The 23,992-nt window shown below is 31.9% G+C and overlaps 1 protein-coding gene across 1 annotated transcript in view; it reads right to left on the bottom strand.

Annotated features, from left to right (window-relative positions):
• The window catches only part of MS3_00007535 (uncharacterized protein), an 83,821-nt gene extending 60,883 nt beyond the window's left edge, over positions 1-22,938 (bottom strand). The window contains exons 1-15 of the mRNA XM_051215826.1: positions 22,808-22,938; positions 22,586-22,769; positions 22,431-22,555; positions 22,204-22,387; positions 22,114-22,167; positions 18,914-19,549; positions 17,112-17,237; positions 15,534-15,728; positions 14,468-14,613; positions 11,927-12,107; positions 10,082-10,179; positions 7,544-7,648; positions 5,730-5,867; positions 4,174-4,276; positions 2,056-2,169 (exon numbers count right to left, since the gene is read on the bottom strand). Of these exons, the coding sequence (XP_051066360.1) occupies positions 2,056-2,169; positions 4,174-4,276; positions 5,730-5,867; positions 7,544-7,648; positions 10,082-10,179; positions 11,927-12,107; positions 14,468-14,613; positions 15,534-15,728; positions 17,112-17,237; positions 18,914-19,357 (1,650 nt within the window). The 5' untranslated portion in view covers positions 19,358-19,549; positions 22,114-22,167; positions 22,204-22,387; ... (1 more) ...; positions 22,586-22,769; positions 22,808-22,938. The remainder of the gene's footprint in view (positions 1-2,055; positions 2,170-4,173; positions 4,277-5,729; positions 5,868-7,543; positions 7,649-10,081; positions 10,180-11,926; positions 12,108-14,467; positions 14,614-15,533; positions 15,729-17,111; positions 17,238-18,913; positions 19,550-22,113; positions 22,168-22,203; positions 22,388-22,430; positions 22,556-22,585; positions 22,770-22,807) is intronic.
• Between the last annotated feature and the right edge of the window lie 1,054 nt (positions 22,939-23,992).

The following is a 23,992-nucleotide window of genomic DNA, read 5'->3' as shown; positions in this document are numbered from 1 at the left end:
AGACACACGTTCAGACGCCCCACAATCGTAGTATTTCTCGACCTTAAGGCGGCATTTGACTCTGTTGATCGTGAGGTTCTATGGCAGTGTTTGTCATTGAAAGGAGTACCAAAGAAGTACATTGACCTTATAAAGGCTCTCTACTCGAACAAAACTGGTCGAGTGAGAGCTTATGGCGAACTGTCATCAGAATTGATTACCTCAAATGGTGTTCGTCAGGGCTGTCCACTCTCCCCATTCTTGTTCAACTTTGTCATTGACGTACTTTTAGAGATAACACTGTCCTCATCTAAATTTCCAGGGGTTGAACTTCTACCAGGAGGTTCACTTGTTGACTTAGAATATGCTGATGACATAGTTTTATTTGGTGAAGACGCTGACAAAATGCAGAGTCTTCTGACCACTCTAAGCAACAATGCAAGCATATTCGGGATGCGATTCTCTCCCTCGAAATGCAAAATGTTGCTTCAGGATTGGGTTACATCGACACCCGAACTAGTGATAGGGAGTGAAGTAGTTGAGTGTGTCGACCGCTTCACTTATCTTGGAAGTCTCATCAGCCCTTGTGGTCTGGTGTGTGACGAAATCTCAGCACGGATACAGAAGGCTCGACTAGCTTTTGCCAACTTGCGTCATTTATGGCGTAGGCGAGATATCCATCTATCAACCAAAGGACGGGTTTACTGCACAGCAGTTCGTTCCGTCCTACTTTATGGCAGTGAAACATGGCCGGTAAGAGTAGAGGATATCCGTAGGCTACTAGTATTTGATCATAGGTGTCTTCGAAATATTGCTCGTATATCGTGGGACCATCGAGTAAGTAACACAGTTGTTAGGAAACAGGTAATAGGTAAGGATGGCAAATCAATTGAAGTAGTGAAACTTCATCAGTTGAGATGGCTGGGACACGTGTTACGTATGCCAAACCACCGACTGCCTCGACGTGCTATGTTCAGTGGTATAGGAGTAGGTTGGAAGAAAGCTAGGGGCGGCCAAACCAAAACATGGCACAAGTCCATGAAGTCACTGACAAGTGAACTGAGTCATGTTGGTAGGTGTAGACTACCTGGTTGGGGACCGCGAGATGATAGCAACCGATGGTTAGAGACCCTGAATGACATGGCTCAAAATCGTTTGCAATGGCGCAGGTGCATCCACTCTCTGTGTTCTCCCAAATTCTAATCTTCTGAATCCTTCATGTCCCTTTTTTCCTCTTTCCAAATTTATTTCACTGTATTATACTCTTTAAATAACATCTCCAAACCCTAATCTTCCCGATTACTGCTTATACTCTTATTACCTCTAACACTACGTGATTTGAATCGACAACTGCATCTCTGTGCTAATGTGGTGTGGCAACTCGAACTGATGTACGTACGTACGAAGTTCTACGTTGTTACTGACTGACTGACTGAAATAGCATGAATTCATCTTATTTCGTAGGTTCTCGTCAGCTGCTTACAACCTGTGATATTTAAAATTATAATTACATAATGGGTTTTAATTACTTACATGAAAGAGTTTGGTTAGGAGTTATATTGAAGACATATTCGCATAGTATAGCAAGTGTGTACATAAAATTAATAGACTGTATATTGTAAATTTATACCTTAAGTGAAAGAACATTCTGCAACATTGATTGTGACAACCCATTATTTAATTATGATTTTAAATATCACAAGCTGTAAGCAGCTGACGAGAACCTACGAAACAAAATGAATTCATGCTATTTTGCTCTTTTCAAAATGATAAAGGGAACTATGTGTATGGAATTTCCATTTATCTTAATCCTGGCCTACAGCTATTTCTACAGATGTCATAATCAAAGAGTAATTTTTTAAAAATATAATAATGTTAAACAGAAATTATCATTTATTTAAGGACTCTAGTTCCTAGTTTCTCTAAAATTCCATAAATTTACTCTTTTAGAAATCTTAAGCAGAACAATAGTGAAACAGTTCAAAAAATTACAATGACTTTATATTAATTTAATGCATCCGGTTCCGTTACATACCAAATTTCAATTATTAATTTATTTTTAAACAAGACACTCACATTTTTCTTGACTTCTTGAAAAGCAGTTTCACTTGACCAAATGTCGTATAATATACCGAATCGATCCACCTCACGATGAGCATATAAAGCAATATCAAAATCTTCCCTATCATTCTTAGGTACAAAGTGGAGAGACATTATTATTATTATTATTATCATTATTATTATCATTGTTATTATCATTATTATTATCATTATCATTATTATTATCATTATTATTATCATTATTATTATCATTATTATTATCATTATTATTATTATTATTATCATTATCATTATCATTATCATTATCGTTATCATTATCATTATCATTATCATTATCATTATTATTATTATTATTATTATTATTATTATTATTATTATTATTATTATTATTATTATTATTATTATTATTATTATTATTATTATTACAGTTAACATCGTCATTATCATCATCATAATCATGATAATCAAACTCAATTAAGTTAACAATTAATAATTTATTTCACCTGAAGTTTATCAGGATGAGTAGTTAGGAAGAGTATTATACACAATACAATTCTAATACCATAAATATATATTAAATTAAATATACGACCATATACTAAATCTCTTCGAACCCAGTAAAAAGAAAAACTTCTTACTTCGTGATTTACATATATTTAACACACAGAATTTCTGAATTTTCATATTCGAATACAATGTATGCATTTATGATACACTTTTTGTACAAAGAACAGTTCAAATTAGTGCTACACTAACAATAATTGAAATATTCTATGATTTTACATGTTAATTTAGAATGACAGAACCCAATATTTTAGATTGTGTAATCTTATGACCAGCTGCTACAATTCATTGATTCACCAGTCATATGAATACTAAAAAATTTTCTTTTTAGTTTAGTGGTTAACATTCGTATCCTACCTTACATCTTATGTAAGAATAAAATGATTATTATTTGTGTTTAGGTAAGTTAAACGCCTTGGAAACACTGGTAATCAACCGATACTGTGTTCATTTATTTATATAATATCATATTCCATCAACAATAATTCAAAAACGTAGCCTTTAAACACCCAAGACAAATAAAGAAATTAGAGAAGTATATATAAGTTGATATTCAGCGTAAATTTTTGAAATATAGGAGTAAAGAATCTGCGAAATGACCTAAACGTAGAAGATTGATTTATGAAAATGTTTTGGTTTTTCACAATAATAGAAAGAGGGCGTTTATCTAAATTTTTCAGTTTGAAGATACATAACCCAACAGACGTTTGAATGTCAGCTGGCTGACCTGAAGGTAATGCGCTTAATAACCTCATGTTCGACGAGTTAGAGCATAACAGGAGCCCACTGATAGGTTTTCATCAGTTACTCAGCAGAAGTCAGCCTGCGATGTAAATCCTATTCATATTTACAAAACATTTGTCAATTCAACTCAGTCAGACCGTCAGAAGAAATTCATGTTGTAAACTGAAATTATAAATCATTATTATTTGTAAACAGATAACCATTGACTGCTTATAACAGTTTTTTGAAATGTCTTTAACTATGAACCTTGTTGAACCATCTCTCTCAATCTAGTTCTACACTTTTCAACTGAATTTCCCCAAGTTTCAGTTTGTAATGATAATGTCATCTGAAGATGTGCATCACACACTAAGGTTTCGATCTCCAGTATTGTTTTGTAGACTGAAAGTAGAAACATCTTCAACAGTAACTAAACGCTAATTAAAGTTGTTTGACTTTATGTTTTTTATACTAATTATTTACATTTTTCTAATATATTATAGTAGACGTTACTCACAAGGATAGTTGTAAATAGTGTGTATCGGAAAGTGACACCAAAGGTGCAACAAGCATAGGATAGATTAAAGAGTTTCAGTGCTTCCAAAAGCACGATGGTGGCAGAACGCTTGGAGGTCAATCAAGAAGACAGTTCAGATTGTAGAACACACCGGAAAATGCAACTAGACGATTGAAGGCTATGTACGTGGTTTTATGGAAATACTTTGTAACTTTCACAATAAATGTTGCTGTGCATTACATCACCAATTAAAAATAAAAGCAAATAAGGAAATAATAAAAGTAATATAATATTCATTTCATAGGCTACATTTTATCAATTACACTTACATCGATTATTGCGGATTTTTGTTTGTGATCAACAGAGATAGGAACTGGTTTATTGTTTTGCAAAAATTTTGTTGCGATTAAAAGTAAATCATGTTCTAGTTCTCTGTAAGTTAAATAAATATGAAAGCCATTTTCGTATTCGTTATTAATTCATAGAGAAATACATAAAACAGTAATAAATAAGACTTGAAAAGTTGAATTGGAATATAAAAATAGTTAATAATTGTCATTAGATAAATAATAATGAATTTATTTGTAAACAAATTCTATATTGCATTGAGTAATTCTAAAAATCACTACAAGCAAGATTAATAATTTACAACCAAACGATCAACAGAAATTTCAAATGAATTGATTTCACAATTTGTTTTTATCTTTAGAAGGTAGGGTTTACTCAATATTTTGTAGTAACTATTGGAAATAATTATAAGCTAATGAGGGTAATCATAGGTTACTAGTAATCGATTACAAGTGTCTTCGAAGCATTGCTCGTATATCTAGGGACCACCGAGTAAGGCAGTTGTTAGGAAACAGATAATAGGTAAGGATGGCAAATCGATTGATGAAGTAGTGAAACTTCATCAGTTGAGATGGCTGGGACATGTGTTACATATTCCCAACCACCAACTGCCCCGACGAGCGATGCTTCATGGTGTAGGAGTAGGTTGAGAAAAAGCTAGGGACGGCCAGACCAAAACGTGGCACAAATCCATGAAGTCACTGACAAGTGGACCGAGCCATGTTGGTAGGTGTAGACCTCGTGGTTGAGATCCGCGAGACGATAGCAACCGATGGTTAGAGACCTTGAATGACATGGCTCAAAATCGTTTGCAATGGCACAGGTGCATCCACTCTGCGTTCAAATTCTAATCTTCTGAATTCTTCATGTCCTTTTTTTATTTTTCCAAGTTTATTTCACGGGATTATACTCCTTGAATAACATCTTCAAACTCTAATCACTCTGACTAATGCTTGTACTCATATTACCTCTACTATTAGGGGATCTGAATCGACAATTGTATCCGTGTGTTAATGTGGTATGGCAACTCGAACTGATGTACGTACGTACGAAGTTCTGCGTTACTGAGTGAATAGCTGATGAGCCAACGATAGATTTCGTTAATTTATCATGAGTTTGTGATTTTACATAATTTTATGAATTAGCAAAAAATGAATCTACATGTTTGTTATTCATTAATTCAATGAGTATAGTATTTGATATAATCTCTAACCCAGAAACCATAGATCGATTTTTATATGGTTTTAAACTTTATTTATTTCAACGATCTTGATATATTTTAAGGATTTGTATTTTCCACTTGCTTATGTTAAGGATTGCAGTTGATCGGTCCCTGTTAGCAAAAGTGCATCCTGAAAGGTTTGTCTCGATAATGTCATTTACTCAGGAGTTGAATGATGATGTGAGTTTCGTCCTACTTTAGACTAGTCAGCTGAATGTACCTGCATTTCAGTGTTCATGTTCTCATCTAAACTCAAACTTAATTTTGAATTTTAACAGACGTTTTACTGTGATTCCTGTCTTATTTGATACTTACTTGAAATCATTCAATGCACAATCATATACAATCCAATAACCAACTTGATCTTTGACATGTATCCTACCTTCTTCATGATAATAAAAATCATCATGGTTTTCTACTTCAGCAAACTGCATGAATTCTAATTCTTTAACTCTGTATTAGAAATTGCGAAAAATTATATTTTGAAAACATTTATGCTATTTATACACAAAAAGGTATACATACATTTTCCTAATTTAGATTACAACTTTTAAATGTAATTTATTAATCCAGTTTCATCCTTAAATATTACTTACGCCTGTTACCTCTCGTGGAGGAGCACTATCCATCCAACTCTATCCTGGGGAATCTTTTCCAGTTGTTATTCATCCTATTCAAGTGTGCTTCCAATTCTCGACGTAGGGTGTTCTTTTGACTTCCTCTTTCTTGTTTCCTTTCCGGATTCCAAGTTAGCGATTGCCTCGTGATGCAGTTTAATTATTTTCTCAATGTGTGTCCTATCCACTTCCAGCGTCTTTTCCTAATATCATCTACAGCTAGCAGCTGGATTGTTCTCTCCCACAGTAAGCTGTTGTTGATGGTATCCGACCAAAGAACATTGAATATTTTGTGTAGACAATTGTTTATAAATATTTGTACATTCTTCGTGATAGTTATAGTAGTTCTCGAAGTTTCAGCCCTTTACAGTAGAACTGTCTCGACATTTGTATTGAAGATTCCGACTTTAATGTTGGTTGACAGTTGTTCTCAGTCCCATATATTCTTCAACTGTAGGAATGCGACCGTTTCTTTGCCAATCCTTGTCTTTACGTCTGCATTGTATCCTCCTTGTTCATCAATGATGCTTCCCAGGTAGGTGAGAGATTCCATATCTTTCAGAGCTTCTCCACCAAGTATGATTTGGTTGGTGTTCTCCGTGTTGTATTTGAGAATCTTGCTTTTTTTCTTTGTGTATGTCGAGGCCTACTGATGCAGACTGTTGCTACACTAGTTGCCTTCAACTGCACCTGTTCGTGTGTATGGGACAGAAGGGATAATTCGTCTGCGAAGTTCAAATCTTCCAAGTGATTCCGAGCTGTCCATTTTATTCTGTGCTTTGCCTCGAATGTCGAGGTCTTCATAATCCAGTCGACCACCAGAAGAAATAGGAAGGGGGGAGAGTAAGTAGTGAAATATTTAATTTAAATCTACCTTGTACAATGTTACGACTAGATACATTTTATTATCGGGTTGTTAATAATCTTATTGATCAAAATCCCTTGTAATTCATTTCTAATCAAACATTATTCATCGTATAGTTAGTTCGGCAAGGAGTAAAATAAAGTTTTAGTACTGTTTGCTTAAATACTATCAACTTAGTTACATTTTTCTAATTCATAATATCTTTCTTAAAGTGATCATTATTATGAAATATTTTTCAAAGAACCACAAAATTTGGTGGCTTTTAGACTATAGTAATTATCGATAATTCACTCGTAAATTGAAGCATGAAAGTTTAAAAAATCTGCAATCGTTGATTATACTGATCAAATTTCGTAGAAAGTAGTCATGAATACAATGAATGTTGTACATTGCTATGGTGTAAATTTCAATTTATTCTGCACCTATACTCTTTAATTTAATTCAAAAATATAGAAAAATGTCTATTGTGATATAGTTGGTCAAGTGTATTTAGATGAATGGGATTTTCGGCGCTAACAAACCAAAGGAAATAGTTAATTAGGCTGTATTAGACACTTCAATTAATCAAAGTGAATTGATGAATAATCTAAAATTAGTAACAGATTTGATATGATAAATGTTTTGTTAATTGAAAGGCATAGATTTACTTAAATTCTTGAGGTGTATTAAAAAGATAACCATGAACATTTAATGAATTCCCACAACGTTGATTATCTTGACCATCTACACCAACTCGATGATTTTGTGGACTTCTGAAAAATTTAAATAGTTTGCAACTAAACAGAATTCTACTATTAAGTAAATAAAATTGAAATTTATTAAATTTCTGATATTTTTCAAAAATTATTTTATTTGGCTTTAAAATAATTTCATAGTAAACACCAAGTATATATATATATATAGTACTTGTATCATTCGTTAACATTCAGTAAAATCTGACTTTAATTAATATAAGATGATAGAATAAAAGTGTTTATTGAAACTAAAATTATCATCATAAAGATGATTACGAATTGGTGATCAGTAGTTTATGGCGAATTAACCAAAATGTCATTAACAGAATTATATCCAGATGTAAAATATGATAACATAACTAGAAATTTTCCCACAATATTCACTGTAAAATCTAAATTTTATAATTACTTGAAGCTTATCAAGGCATACAATCAGTCGATCATAAGCAACATTGAACCGATTACGTACGTAAATCAGTCGAAGTAATCACACATCTGCATAGCGTGATAAAATGATTTGGACAAATGATATGATGGAAAGAAAAGTCAATTTTCCATTGATTTACTCATTATGAGTTTTGATTCAATGTAATGATTACTCAATGTAGTATTTGTTTTCTTTTCTCGTATTATATTTTATTCTGTACAATATGCGATATTCTTGTATTCCAGTGACATGAACTATGCTCAGTATGTGATTTGTTGTAACTATAAGTATTTTTCATATGTTGCTACATTCTAATTATTAATCAAAAAGGGTGGACAGTCAATTTATAAATGAGTGTATTTTCTACTAGAGTCGTTGTCGTGTTTTGGGGTTAATAAATCACTACTTATGTGGTGTGTGCTACTTATATTGACATAAGTAGTATATGGTGTTAGTCGTGAACAGGTTTGGCAGCAGAGAGACAAGAGGATCGAACAGTAAAGAATGGAAACAGGATGCAATTTGTATGAAAATGCAAGAACAATGAAGTCTCAGTCATTTTGAGACAATTGGTGGACATTTTGCAAATTAAGCATTTACTTTATGATTGTTAGATTTTATTAACAAGTCCTGAAATTTTGTGTTAAATACATTCGATTGACCCCACCCGTGTTCTGTTCACTACATTTATATCAGTCTTTGTGTTCTTACTTTTGCGTCATGGGAATCGCAGAGGTCCCTCGTTCCTAGTATAAGTGATAAGCGTTTCCGACATAACAATCAGCGGCGACCAGGTACAAAAAGTAGCATTAAAAGAGCCAAGACAATAACCATTCAAACGACAAATTATAACAACAAATATCAACGCAATAGAAGTAGTAGTTTCAGCAACAGTTAAGAAAATTAGGCATACAAATAATTTAATTCGAAAGAATTCATAAAATAAATAACATAAATAATTTAAACTTATGGTCTAATAGTAGGCTGAAGGCTGACCGCCTTCTTATATGATATATTTATCTTAAATCCTTTGAATTTTTCTAAAAATCTTGTGACTGGTAAGTAATTAAACAAAATAAAAAACTACTCTATGTATGAGAATGACATTAATTCATTGTTTTCTTTTCATTTATATAAAAATTAATGCATTTAATTAACTTGATAGTTGAATTCATGAGTCAATTGAAGCTAGAACATCATGAAAAACTTAAAAGCACTGGACAGCCGTTTCGTCTCAGTGTGGGACCCAGCAGTGCGAATCCACGATCCCGCCTTACAGGACTCGAACCAAGGAGCTATCAGTCACGCGCGCGAGTGCTTAACCAATAGACCACTGACCCGACATCCAACGGTGTTAATGTTTAACTTCAACTAATCCAAGTATAGTAAGACGAAACGGCCGTCCAATGCTTCCAGGTTTTTCATGGTGATATAGCTCTAATTGACTCTTGAATTAAACTATGAAATTACTATAATACCCACAAAAATCCCCTCTCTGCATTTAATTAACTCGATTAACTTTGGTAAATATTAACAAACTTTAAAATAAATAGAAAAAATTAACGATAAGTAAACAGCAAACTATTTAAAAAGTAAAATTGTAATTGAAAAAAAAAATTTCATTAATTATCTTTGTATCATAGCTGAACTTTATTGGATCACATTTTAGGGAAGAATATTCTTTATCACTTATTTAGTTTTTGCATGTTATTCATAATTGCATTACATGCAATTGATTTTATATTAATAAATTAGTCTACTTAAGGTATTCATAAACAATAGAAAATTAAATACTTGAATATTGAAATAAAGGGTTAACTGTGTACTACATTAAAACAAATGTTCACTATTATGAAAACTTTTTAAAATCAATTTAATTTATAAATTCAGGTTTCAATTAAATATTTATTGGTGTTTATTTTAAAAATTGTTTGAAACCTCAATTGTTTGATACAATATATGTTTCTGAAGAAGAAGAAGAAGAAGAAGAAGAAGAAGAAGGAGAAAAAGAAGACTTAGCTTACATGCGTTCTACTCCACCTTTGCCATTTATTGATAAACCTTGATCATTAATCGTTAACGTTCGTTCAATTGATCGAAAATAATTTAAAATAGATATACACTGGAAAAAGTGAAAAGAAAAAAATTGTTAGAATAGACCAATTAGCTTATAGATTAAAAACAAAATAAGTAACCAACAGAAGTATGTATTACTTTAATAAAACATAGTAAAAATTAATTGTGTTAATAATGTACATTTTGATTATCAAAATTCTCCCTACAACAAAGAATTAGAGAAGTATATAACCATCATATAAATAATTATCTACATTCTAGATAACTTCATAGCCATTCTTCTGTAGTTATGTAAGTTAAAGAAGTAATTACAGAAGTTTCTAAGTGAATGACGTAAAATGTATTCAAATTATTGTATAATTATCGACTCATGATTATAATTTACAAAACTAGACAGGAAGTAATCTTTGTCATCACTTTGTATTTTCGAAATGAAATGCATACATGGTGTATTCTGTGAACATGAGGATTAAAGCTACTAATGTTGGTTGACATTTGAGAAAACTTTGAGGAAATTCATGATTTCTTCAGAGCTTTTCACAAAGATAAAATAATACACCAAACATCTCAAGTCAACCAATCTTTTTTGAAAATCATGAAGACTGCAAGTATAGTATACGGACATGACAAAAAAGATTGAACATGTAAATTCTCTTGTGCTTTCCGATAGGTAATCGATCATTCATAAAATTGATGATAAATCATATTTTTGCAAAATCACATATGTGCACAGTTCTAGAAAGATATACAGGGTTTAAAAAACTGTGTGAAACGGAGCAGCTAAAAGAGCTGAATTCAGAGACCTGATTGGTACCTTTTAAACAGTAGCAAGAAAAACAAATCTGCTGCTTCAATCGGGTGTTTTTTAAAGGTGATAACATTGATTCACCTTGAATTATGTAAAATAAAATCTTTACGCCATCACCGTGCATTTACGCTACAGAGTAGTGATTTAATAACATTAGAAAAGCTAATTCTAGATGTAATTCCGTTTAGATCAATAATTACTGGAACTGATTTTATAATAAGTAGCTGACCATGTATAGCTGTTATCTTTTAAATTAGAATGAAAAACTATACACTACTTCATTGTTGTTTAAAGCCTGCTCCTGTAACCGGACAAAACCGAAAGTTTGAAAGTAGTAACATAGGCTTACAACAAAGGTAGAACTTCATTACGTCGATAAGCTAAAAAAGACAGTTCAGTAAAGAAAACTTCGTCTTCAGTGTTCATGTTTTTGGGTACTTGTATGGTTGCATCACGAGATGAAGCTCTGATATTCAGGTTACAAAGAGTTTGTACAGTGTCCAGGTCACCTGAAAACCAACACAATGATGAAATGCTTTCTTGCAATATATATAAGGGCTAATGTACGCTTATTATGGTAAGCGTAGTAAGTAAGTAAAGTAATACAAAGTATACTTATATTGTATGAGTAAATAGTGAAGCTCATTTGTTTGTTTATGAGATGCAGATTCTAAAACCAAGAACATTTTCTCTTTCATCTTATAATTGTAGAACAACTCAAAAATGTTTTAAGTGTAAGTCACCTAGTCAAACACTATAAAATACTATTATACATAATCGATCAGTAATGTTCAGCAATTTACAATTAGAATTTTTCAACGCTAACTAGTTTGAATAGGTTTTGAGCAAATTCATAAATAAAGGATGATTATCAACCAGAGCATTAGATTAATGTGTAAAATCGACCTGTTGTACACAACCCCCTTCATTTGTCAAAAGGTTAGCAAGTAATATAAAAAAATAAATACAATAACAATTTACTTACTGTACGCATTAAATCTCTTAATTTCAAGTGTCTTAGATGTAAAAATGACAAATAAGCACCTTGACCGTTAAGTGAATCATTTGACCCACTCATATCATCATCTAATCCCAAACGTCGCATAGTTTGGGTGAAATCATAATCATCACGTTTAGATTTCCCACCTTCAACAGATCCAATGGAACTGGAAATTTATTAATTAAAAGGATAATTCAATAAAGTAGTAATGCTTTACATGATTACTCAATTATCAATCAACATAAACAGTTATAGATTACTTCCAGAGGTCTGTATATCTTAGAGATATCGAAGTTATGACATATTTAGACAAAAGGTGTATCTTCATAAATAATCAGTACTAACTACACTAAAGGAGCATCTTTCTCTAGTCCCTACAATAAAGTAAATCATGTTTTACCATTGTCATTACAATACTAATACAGAATACTTAGATCTCAGTATTCCCCATATATTTTTCTTGAATAACTAAAGAACATTAGATCAAGTGACAATTACTTGGAACTAGCAAAGATTGAATACCATTCATTGAATGATGGTCTTAGTAGATTTTTTCTTTAAATATCTCTCGACTAGAGTTAACGATTGAGTCTTTTCAGTGAAAGCTCGAAAATAACCAGTTAAAAGATAGTGAATAAATAAAAATGTTAATAACCTAATCTCATTCTGATTTTATTTAATATCAAAGTAGTTTCTACATTGAAAAGCATTAAGAGATTTTTCAGCGAGACTATAATTTATGGATGAACCAATTAGGTGTAAGATGATAGGCCTCGGATTTTAGCGCGAAACTAATTCATTCATTTGACTAAGTAGATTCATGGCATTATAACATGTCAGTTCGTGATGAAAACCCTAAATCTAATTACTAACCCTAACAGTCAACTGTAAATCATAATTCTAATTCCTCACACTGGTTTATAACCCTCATTTGGTCCTAGTTATCAGGTGAAAACCCTCAAGGTCATTTAAGCGTCGCTCAAAGGTTGTCCATCAATTATAGTCTCACCGATATATTGAAATTTGTTTTGTTACTTAATATAACTTTGATTCCTTTCAAAAACATGTTGAAAATATTCATACTTACGCAAATGTCAAAACCTATCACACCAATATTATAGTTTTTAACTTAAACTATGGTACTCAGGGTATATTTTCACAATAATTCAACAAACATCATTTAGAAACTTGTTTCATAATGAGTTTAAATATTCTTCGATACTGCCATATAAAATATTTCCGCTAAAAATCAATGGTAAAACTCTTGATAACTTATATATATATATATATATATATATATATATATATATATATATATATATATATATATATATAAAACTTATATTTCTGTTGAAATAGTTCAGCTTTTCTATTTGAAATACAAAAATTACAGCTAAACAAACAAAAATCAATGTTACTGATGTGTTTACTTGAAACCTACCATAATCACGAACATAAAATTTGTTTTTAAAACATCCGAATACATTATTTTTGTATTTCTATATTTTTAAACTGCTTAACACTTTTGGCTACAAGGATATAGAATAACTCTTTTTCCTTGTATTATTAGTGTGAAAGTTATATGTCTTGAGCTTTAACGCTTAGAAACCAATTTGCTAACTGCTACTTAACCCCTAAAAACCTTTTATTTAACTCACATTAGAAAACGAAATGTGATGAGTATGAAAAGGATTCTACTTCGAAGGTGAATTCGTGTACAGAAAACAAAGGTACTGATGGTATCACATGTGACGTTGCGTTTCTAGGAACACTTGAAAACATGATAAGTTTGGCAACAAAATTTGTATTTTTTGCAGTTGAATAATGAAATTATGACCTGTTGTTTTCTGAGATTCTCTTGAAAATTTCTAAGGAATGATAACCGGTTAAATTATTCTCTATATTCTTGTGGCTTCTGAAGATTTTTAAAGAAATCACCGAAATCCTCCAACAGTAAGATAAACAGCCGACTTTTCAAAGATTTATTTAGAAGTAATTACCCAGATTGACATATCCTTAGTCTGAATCATTGTGTCATAGAAAACAGGGTTTGTTTGATTTGGTGTACTCAGAAACTTATTCGTTTCTAAAAACTATCCTATTCAATTAGTACTCATCGTGTATTAATTCACAATCTCAACCTGATACATTACTAATTATTTCTAAATTTTATTCTTTATATGATAAAATACTATCCATATACCCAATGTTTTAAGTAAATTTACAATTCTAAAAGATTCCACGATGCTTAGGCTTTATTCGAATATATAAACCTATAGATGAAATATTTAGATAGGTCGAAAAAAATGGTTTCACATCTAATAAACATTTTCACGTTGTCAAGCTTCGAAATAATGTACATACTGATTTCCAGCAAACGATTATCCCAAAAAGCAAACACCTTCATATTTAAGTAATTTGCTCAAGTAATTTGTCGATAAAAACGTATGACACTTGAGACTCGACCTAAACATAGACCTTAAATCTGAATAGTTATAATATCGTTATTAAATGATCTTAACTTACTTCGAATATAGTTCAGGATTTGTATAAATCTTCTTAAATATCTCAACAGTATTTTGACCATCTTTATGAGATAAAACTGATGCTGTTCGTATTTTCGGTGAATGTGAGATAACCATTACATGATGACGTAACGCATCTTGCACACGCTAGATGAATAGAGAAGAAAAAACGGTTAAATACTTAAAATAAACCAGGTGAAAAAATGAAAAATATTTGATTATGATTATTACATTAGTTTAATTCAAAATTTAACCCAGTGATGAAAGCAATTCATCACAAGTAATTTGAAAGAGTATTCAAAATTATATTAACTAATTTAGCCTATATAACTGGATAATTAGCTTCTCTTGAACAAACCAAGCGTGACTTATAGACTACGAAATATACATGTGTACGTATCACCAAATTGCGTAATATAAGTACTACTTACGAATAGTGTGAGATTCGGAACATTTGTGTATTGAAACACATAACAATACTTAACACCAACAAATGAGACAACTAACAAAACAAAACGTTGATTGAACAAAATAACTGCGTTACTAGTCAAACAAAAATAAGAAAAAATGAGTAATATTTCGAATAAACGAATGTAACATGAAATAAAAACTACGCATGAGCACTGTTAGTAAGTCTTAAAAACAAACAAAAAGAATCATCCACTCAATCCCGACCTATTTTGTTATGTTATCTAAGAGCTATATACCCTGATCAAGCAATTTTATCAAATTCATTGCTGATTTGGTACATTTTGATGTTTTGAGCTGTCTTTCGAAAAAAATTCAAACTAAGAAAAATCTATTCTAATGTGTTGTTGAAGTTGCTAAAATGTTGGATTTCCTCCAACAATATTAAGCCCTAATCGTTAAAATATTTACTCTCTCTTCACAGTTTTAGCTCACTCGTCACCATAGGAGAATGGACAACTGCACCTAACTATTCAGTCATTTTCAAATCCATTAAGCTGATAGATATAAACTATTTACGTATCCATAACTGAATTGAGAAGATGAGTACAATTAGTTATGTTTAAATTAATTATTTATGCAGTTTATTTACAACTTACTTCTGATGATCTAATATGTAAAAATTTTGATGCTGCCAACAGGAGATCGTCTATCACTATATTGCATCTTAGTCCCATCATATATTTTACTACACGTTCATCTCGCCTCGGTTTCAATTTTATAAACTCCAACCAATTACTAGGTTTTTTCATAGCATGCAGCCACATATCTAATCCCCAACGCTCCGCAACAGCCTATAAATAATTATTACAGTTACAAAAACCAAATAAAAAAGTCTTAATCTTCAATATTTTGAGGCATACATTCTTTAAATAATTAAAATAACCATTATAAAAGACTTTAGTTAATTATTACTGCGTAGTTGTAACAGCCTTAATAAATCACTGGTAGACTGGAACTCACAGATATAAAATCTTATAAACGAATGATCGAGATTGAGTTTTCATGCATATCTTAATAGGGAGCAAAACAAATCTTTTTAAAAGTCATTTGTTTCCATACCATTTGATATAAATATATACGTGTAGTTTTAATGGCATTTCTGCTGTGTTAATTCTTTAGATAAGTTTCAACTGGTTGAGTACATGTACGATGGCGTTTTATTTTCAGAAATCTATTTAAACTATACTTTATGAACATGACTGTTTGCATAATCTATCCTTTGCAATTTCTAGTTGGATTGTCTACTCAGGCATACAATATCTGATGAGATGTTGGGGGTTTGCTCGATATTCCGATATTCTGTACAGCTTTTAACCAGTCAAAAAGAATACCTGCATCCTTTTTATTTTATTTTAGCAAGTCAGTCAGTCAGTTACAACGTAGGACCACGCACATATGTACACCGGTCCAAGTTACCACACCTCATTAGCACAAAAAGATGAACACCGAATTCATAGAAGTAGTTAATTCAATGGTGGTAATATATAAAAGAAAGATTGCATATAAGGACATAGTACAGGAAGAAAAAATTAGTTCGTAGAAAGAAAGATATGAAGTGATTTTAATCTATTAGTTTAAGGGAAGACAGGGAGTGTATACACCTACGCCATTGTGATCGATTCTGAGCCATGTCACACATAGTCTCCAACCATTGGTTACGATAGTCACGCAAACTCCAACCAAGTAGTCTGCATCTACCAACATGGCTCAGACTAGAAGTTAGTGACTTCAAGGACTGGTGCCACGGAAAGTTTTCCATTTATACATAAATAAAATATGAACATTTATTAAAAATGCTATTGCATTGTGAATGCAAACTTACTCATGTAGAAAACCTACAACTTGATGTTCTTGACAAAATTTTTGTCCATCTTGTTATGTCACACAAATGCATCATATTCTATGAGCAAAACATAATTCATATCCAATCAATTTAGTATTTCAATCAGCAACTGTAATTTTAGTCCATTTGACCCGAATACAATTAAAACCCTTGAAAAATCATCAGTTTAATCCTCAGTGATGGTATTTGGGTTTAGGATGTACTAATAGTCGTATAAAACTTCATAATAGTTTAAAAGTTATACTTTTCAACTGTATGTTTTAAATGAAGTCATTTATAAAATATTTTATTATATAACAAAGCAAAAATTACTAAAACACTGAATTGTTACTTTTGTATGATCATATGTCCGAAAATCGTACATTTCATCTTGATGATTGAAAATATGTTGAAATTTACGATTGATTACGGCGAATAATTCCATTTCATCTGATGTTGAGCGTATGGAATCAATATCCTTAATAACAAAATAAGCGATAAATAAACTTCTAACGTATATCAAACATAAACACAACTTCCCAAAATTCATTTACCAAGTTGTGGCATCACAAAATATATAAAAAGAAGAGTGACTAAAAAAATGATGTTCACTGACGATGTTGTTATTCAGCTATACACAAAACATTTTCAGTATATAAATAAGGTATAACAGAATCAGTGGTTGCACCATGATCTTATATTTCCTGATACTCTAACTTCTCTACTGTTTTATATACCTAAAATACTGATTAAGTACAAAAACAAATCAGTTCGACAAATAAGAATATAAAACATGTACAACAGTATTGAATACGCTATGTAGCGACATTTCATTACCATGAATCAATTTAAATATTCTCAACGTGAAAAAGCTGAATTGAATACTCTGGTGACCAGAAAAAATAATGTTACACTAGTTAAATATATTATTTAGACAATAAATACTGTTACCTCGTGTCCATTCATACTCAAATTGATATAGAATCATTACAAGATTGAAGAATAAATAAAACAAATTAGCAGAAATTTTGAACGAAGTATAAATGCAGATAAGTCTAAAGGAAAATCCATGATTTCCGTATGATTATTTGTTTCTTAGTTTGTGAAAGATGAAGTCACTGTCGAATTCTTCATCATTTTTTATTTTAAATGATTTCTAACTTCTCTGAACACTTAATATTAGTCGGAGTTGTTCATCAATTTTCTGAATATGTTTGAACATAATTAATACGACAATTTAAATTATTTGGAATTACTTATATTCACTGTTAAGTAATCGGAAATTAATTACTTTACCATAGCATTAAATCAAATTAATTATCAAACAAATGTATTTCTAATTTCAGTTTACAAATGAAAGTCAAATTTTACGTAACTTTGTTCTATTTTTTTGAAGGTTCAGGTTGTATCGAGTCACTTAAACTGGTAGCCATTTCCCAACGTATTTGATAACATTCGGTTATCACTTCGCACAAGACAAACATAAAAGTGGATACAATTTAGTGTTCAATTAATGTACATCAAAAAACTTTCTCGTCAAAAAATCAGAGCACATAATTAACAAAAACTGTTAAACCTTTTTTTTAACACCTATAAGAGCTCCACAGATTATTAGTAACAAATATATAAAACCCTATTCTGTTCAACTGCAACGTCACTATACAAACACAAAAAGTTTGAAGACCATGAAATAATTGACTACTCAGGTTTCTATGGATCTTAACTACACAGAAAACAAATATCAAAAAACAGAAGAAGCAATTAAAGTGCTGAGAATTCTATATTGTACCAAAACATAATATTGAATAAAGCCATTAATTAATAATTAAAAAAAAGAAATTTCTTAAAGCCAACAGAAAGTTCATGATTTCTAGTGAAGCATGATTTTTCAAATTAGGAAGAAGATAAGAGTTTGGTGAATCTGAATTGTAGTAAGAGCTGACTGCTATCTTGTAAACACTTCTCCATATTGCTAAAAATAATTTGTAATGAGTTTCTAAATTGATGGTATGCTTTGTTTTGAACACGAATCTGCAAAATGTAAACTTTTTATTGATTTTCACTTACAAATATTTAAACACTTAGAAGGTAAATTATTTACGTTAAAAATTTTAAACCATACTTTACAAACCTATGCTTTAGAATATTACCTACCATCTGAATATTATATGTCTGACACAGTAATACCAGATGTGGTCGTAATGTTTCCAGGTCATTTGCATGCAGTGGTAGAACAGATACCTTTTCATTTGTGACACCAGTTTTTACTGCCAATACCAAACTGTTTTTATTTGCTAACGATGAGTCATTCGAACTCAAACTTATTGAATTTGCCATTCTTGATGGTTGAAGTTTTTGCTCAGAAAAGTGAAGGTGATTTGGCGACCTTTCGGAAATACCCTCGCTCTGCATAACATTTATTCTTTCTTCGTCAGGTTTAAAACTGACAGACTTTGTCCTTATATTTTCATTTCCAGTCTCTTTTGACGTGTTGGTATCAATTTTATTGAATATTTCCTGTTTATTATTATATACAGATGATTTTCCAGGCAGTTCACTTGTTCTGTTTGTATTTGCTTTGGCTTTACCCTTTGGCATAGTGGAAAACATAATGTTATCCTCATCATCAGTTGTTATACGTAAATAATTTTGCTTGCTTCTATCGTCACTGACGTTTTCGTAAAGAACCTCAATTTTGTTAATCGGAGTAAGTCTAGTCAACATTTTATGTTTCTGTGATTCATGTTTGTCAAGCAAATAATCCTTCTTAGTAGCATCCATGTTTTCTTTCTAAATAAAATGTGTAATTAATTTTGCAATTAGTTAGGCTTGATAAAAATTCCATTTTGTAAAGTTATTAAAGTAAGAATAAACCAAAGGAGATTCATTGATTGCATAGTAAATGCCGATTTCAATACGAATAAATTATCTCATCAACTAGTTCTTTTCATTTTGTTCAGTTCACTTCACAAACAATGAAGAGCAATTAGCAAACAACTGCTGTTTATACTTATTCCCATTATTACATCACACAATCTTAACTGGTGTTTAAGCTGAATCAAATAAAACTTTTTATACCAGCTGATTCAACAATAGAAAGTCATTTTTCAATCTTTTAGTAATAAACTAAGAATTTAAAAGATATATTTCCCTTAGACTTGGCTCTTAATTTGAACCATTAACTTGGGATCCAACCAATCATTAAAAATAACGTACTTTACTTATATCTCTCCACTCTTTAAAACGGCAATTGAATAATTATGAGTTTGATTTTGATATTGAATTCCATCTACAAACCCCTCCAAAATATATCAGTTTTGCATTTTTATTGAAATTATGTAATAACACAACAAAAACACGTTTAAACTAAAAAACATAGTGACAGGATAAACGATAAAATAAGTCTCCTAAAAGGATCTCATTGGTTTCATTACTGTGAAATAGTTAATACGAACACGAATTGACTGCCTTGAGTTTTAGCTGTCTATTTAGATGTTTTACATGGTAACATACTGACTGGTTCTAACTGTTACTTTTTTACATTAAATTAGTTTTATAATTTTTAATTAAAATATTTTTCTGGGAAAATCAATGCAACTTCTTCCGATAAGTTCACTTATAGCCCACAGAACAATAGTCACAATACATCCACTTAATCCATAAAGTAGTAACTACAGTTCTGTCTTACGCTGCCGAGTAGATTTAATTGTAACACATGTTAAATGATCAAAAAGAGGTTTTTGGGGATAATATAGTAGTTTTAATAGTTGCATTCATGAGTCAATTGAAGCTAAAACGTCATGGAAAACATGGACTTATCAGTGAGCATCCACGACCCTGCTTTGCAAGACTCGAACCCAGGACCCATCAGTCTAGCAAGCAAACGCCTAACCTCTAGGCCACTGAGCCGGCATCCAACATTGCCAATTTCTAACTTCAACCAATCTACAAAATCGAGCCACCGTCCACTATTTTCTTCAGCGAGTTACTATCTCACAACAGACGGTGGCTCGATTTCGTGGATTAGTTGAAATTAGACATCAACACCTTAAGATGCCAGTTCAATGGTCTAGATGTTAAGCGTTCGCGCGAGACACCGACAGGTCCAGGGTTCTAAGCCCATGAGGCGGGATCGTGGATGCGCACTGCTGAGTTATAAACGAGGACGAAACGGCTGTCCAGTGCTTTCAATTTTTCCATGATGTTCTAGCTTCAAATGACTCATGTACGCAACTATTAAAATAACTTTTTAAATTGTTTTATATCCTCTTATTTCGAATCCTGTCATATTTACGCTAGAATATTTAGCGAAAATTCTTTCTAATGACAGGATTATTAAAACTTTAGCCTTCTGTGACAGTAACAAAACACTGATCAACCCACAAGATTCAAAACATTTCTAAATAGGATGCTCGCTTTCGTCAAAACACTTCTAAAATAGTATGGTTGCAAAATTGTCGGTAGAAGTCTGTCTGTAGACTATGCATAACGACTTTTATTTCTTCTGTCTTTATCCTCATTGGCACAGTCAGACTGTAAATACAATAAGCAATTTTCTTATCTTCTTTCTATACAGTCTTAAGTAAGTAGTCTCAGCTTCTCAGTTCCTCTAAGTAATGAACAACACGTAGGAATAGCATGCCAAAACACTGTTTGACCCACATAACTTAAATATATTATGTATTTAGTTATAATCCACTTTACTTACGATTAAGTCGAATAGGCTCGACTTCACCAATTCTTACAGTACTTTAATTTGCTGACAACACAAACATTTCTTTTACTTTTTTACCGAAACCATACCCGCCAGTAAGCAATAAAGCTTAGTGAGGTACATTGCTATAAAATAAATCTGACATCTAAGTAGGAATTAAAGCTTAACCTTTAAAACCTATGAATTATAATAATCTGTTTGATAACATTCATGAGGAGTTTAATCTTTTTGACAGTCTGCAATGCAGGAAATTTGAATGATCTTGAAGAACTTTGTCGGAGGCTAGTCCCTAAGTGCTTAACTGCAAAATCTAGCTAACAGAATAAGACCATTAATCCACCCGAAAAATATTAACAAAACTTTAATATCTTCACAGTGATCTGATTTGATAAATATGCTAGAATATGATCAAGTAATAGAATCTCAGACTATAATACGGCTTCTTGTTTATCTATAGATGACAGAAATTTTTCACTATCATAAAACAGCGAATGAGTATAAAAGAAAGTCCTTTACAATTTCTGGCCGAATGGTTGACAGGGAACCTAAAACTTTATCAATGCTCTGTTTCAGAACTCATTTACATAGTACCATTTAGAATAATAAATAAATAAACAAGTAACTAATTATTTATGCTTACGTTCAAACTTCCTTTTAGTTTGTCTCTGTAATGATACGGAAACCATTTGATTATCTAAAAATGGAGTGATTTTAAGATAACGACTGTTACGTTTAAAATCTGGTTAACATAGGAAAGTGATCGTAAGTGATAGACTATGTGTCGCAAGTAGACCTGGTAATCATCTACCGTTACGTCCTCAATACCACAATCTGAACCGGTCAACAACCCCTCTGTAGTTGAAGCAAGCCTGCGTGCCCTAGAACTGGCATCTAGATATTCGTTTGTAAGTTGTCTACAGGAATTCAAAACGCTTAATAATAATTTAATGTACTTACTGTAATCTATCAAGGTACTCTGAACATATGGACTCAATTGCTGAAGTTGAGGAACAATAGCGCTTCCACCTTAGCACATGAGAATGCTTAAGGATAACCATCTGATGCATCCTGTCGATAAAAAACTACAACAGTCAAGCATATAAGCAACATACTTGATGCACAAGAATGGGTAGTGATTTTTCCGTATACTCACGCCTTGACGAAGCATCTAATTCCTTAACCATGAGGTCCGCCTGAAGAAAAATTGACTGGGGCTCGAGCACCTGCATGGTTTTATGCAAAGCACATTTTCGTTCACGACTAAAGTGTTCCGGGTCCTTTGGTACATAAACTGAACTTTAGCAACATTATCTTGGGTGGTCAAATTCGCAAACCCCATTCCTTTGGACGGAATCCCGTAAATCAATTCGCTTTCTTCAATCTGGGCTTTTAAATCCAATATATCTCCTCTTAAGCCATCTTCTTGCTCTTTAATAACTTCCTCATCCATATTGTCGAAATTATAATGTGCGCGTCTACTAACTAAGCCCTAGATACCATACGAAGAAACAAATATTATGATATGTTGCTGAGGGTAAACTCCACTCTTTCAAGTCATCTAGTTGTTTTGTAGTCTGTAATGAAGGTTGTGTTTTCGAGTTATTTAGCCACCTGATATTAAATATTTTCTAATAATTTTTAATGGAGGTATTACATTGCTACGTTGTGATTTTCTACCATCATGGCTGGGTGAGCTACAATTGACGTGTCCACAGCATGATGGAGCTGTATTTCAGCCGTAGAACACTTTTCGATTTTCATGTAAGGTAGCAAAAATGACAGCGAACAAAGCGCGCTCTTCATCATGGATCGCAATTGTGTAAACAATAATTCCTCTTCATTTTGGCTGGTTACCAGGTACAAGGTTAAAACTGAGGTTGAGATTGAAGTTTATTCTCACCCTGATGTCGACTATCTTTTACTCCAGACTTCAGTTCATAGTGAATAAGCGTGTTCGGTCTTTATCCTGAGCTTATCTCCTTAAAACATATAATTTTGAGTATTGATTTACTATCTAGAGTCTTTTAACAAAGATGGTGCTGGAGGACAAAGATCACTTAAAAAGACTCAAATAAAATAAATTGAACCAGTTTTGTTTCAGAGCCATTTTTAGTACTTAGATTACAAGCGGCATAGATGGGGGTGTTGAAGATGGGATTTGATGGCGCCGGACACTGAGTTCGGCTTGTGACATTTGTTCTTTGTAGAAAATTAAAACCCTTTTATGTCACAAAATTTAGTCATGATGTTAGTTTACATGTGAGATGTTCTTCAGTACGATTGGTTATTTGCAAATTGCTTGACCGTTTTGAGCCGTTCTTTAACAAATCACCCCACAGATAAGTGTGCTAATACCAAACAGTGCTATAATTTTCCAGGTTTTACTGATGATTTACTTTCAGCCATTCTGTTGTCAATTACCTCTGCACATTTAGGAGACGATGAATAATGATCAAGGTGGTAGTTCATTAGATAATTGATGTTCATAAAATTCCTCATGTTATGTTTTCCCGTTTTTG

This window comes from Schistosoma haematobium, chromosome 4 (genome assembly GCF_000699445.3).
Source record: "Schistosoma haematobium chromosome 4, whole genome shotgun sequence".
Classification (NCBI taxonomy): Eukaryota; Metazoa; Platyhelminthes; class Trematoda; order Strigeidida; family Schistosomatidae; genus Schistosoma; species Schistosoma haematobium.
The sequence above is the reverse complement of the archived record's forward strand: the minus strand, read 5'-3'. Positions and strand labels throughout refer to the sequence as shown.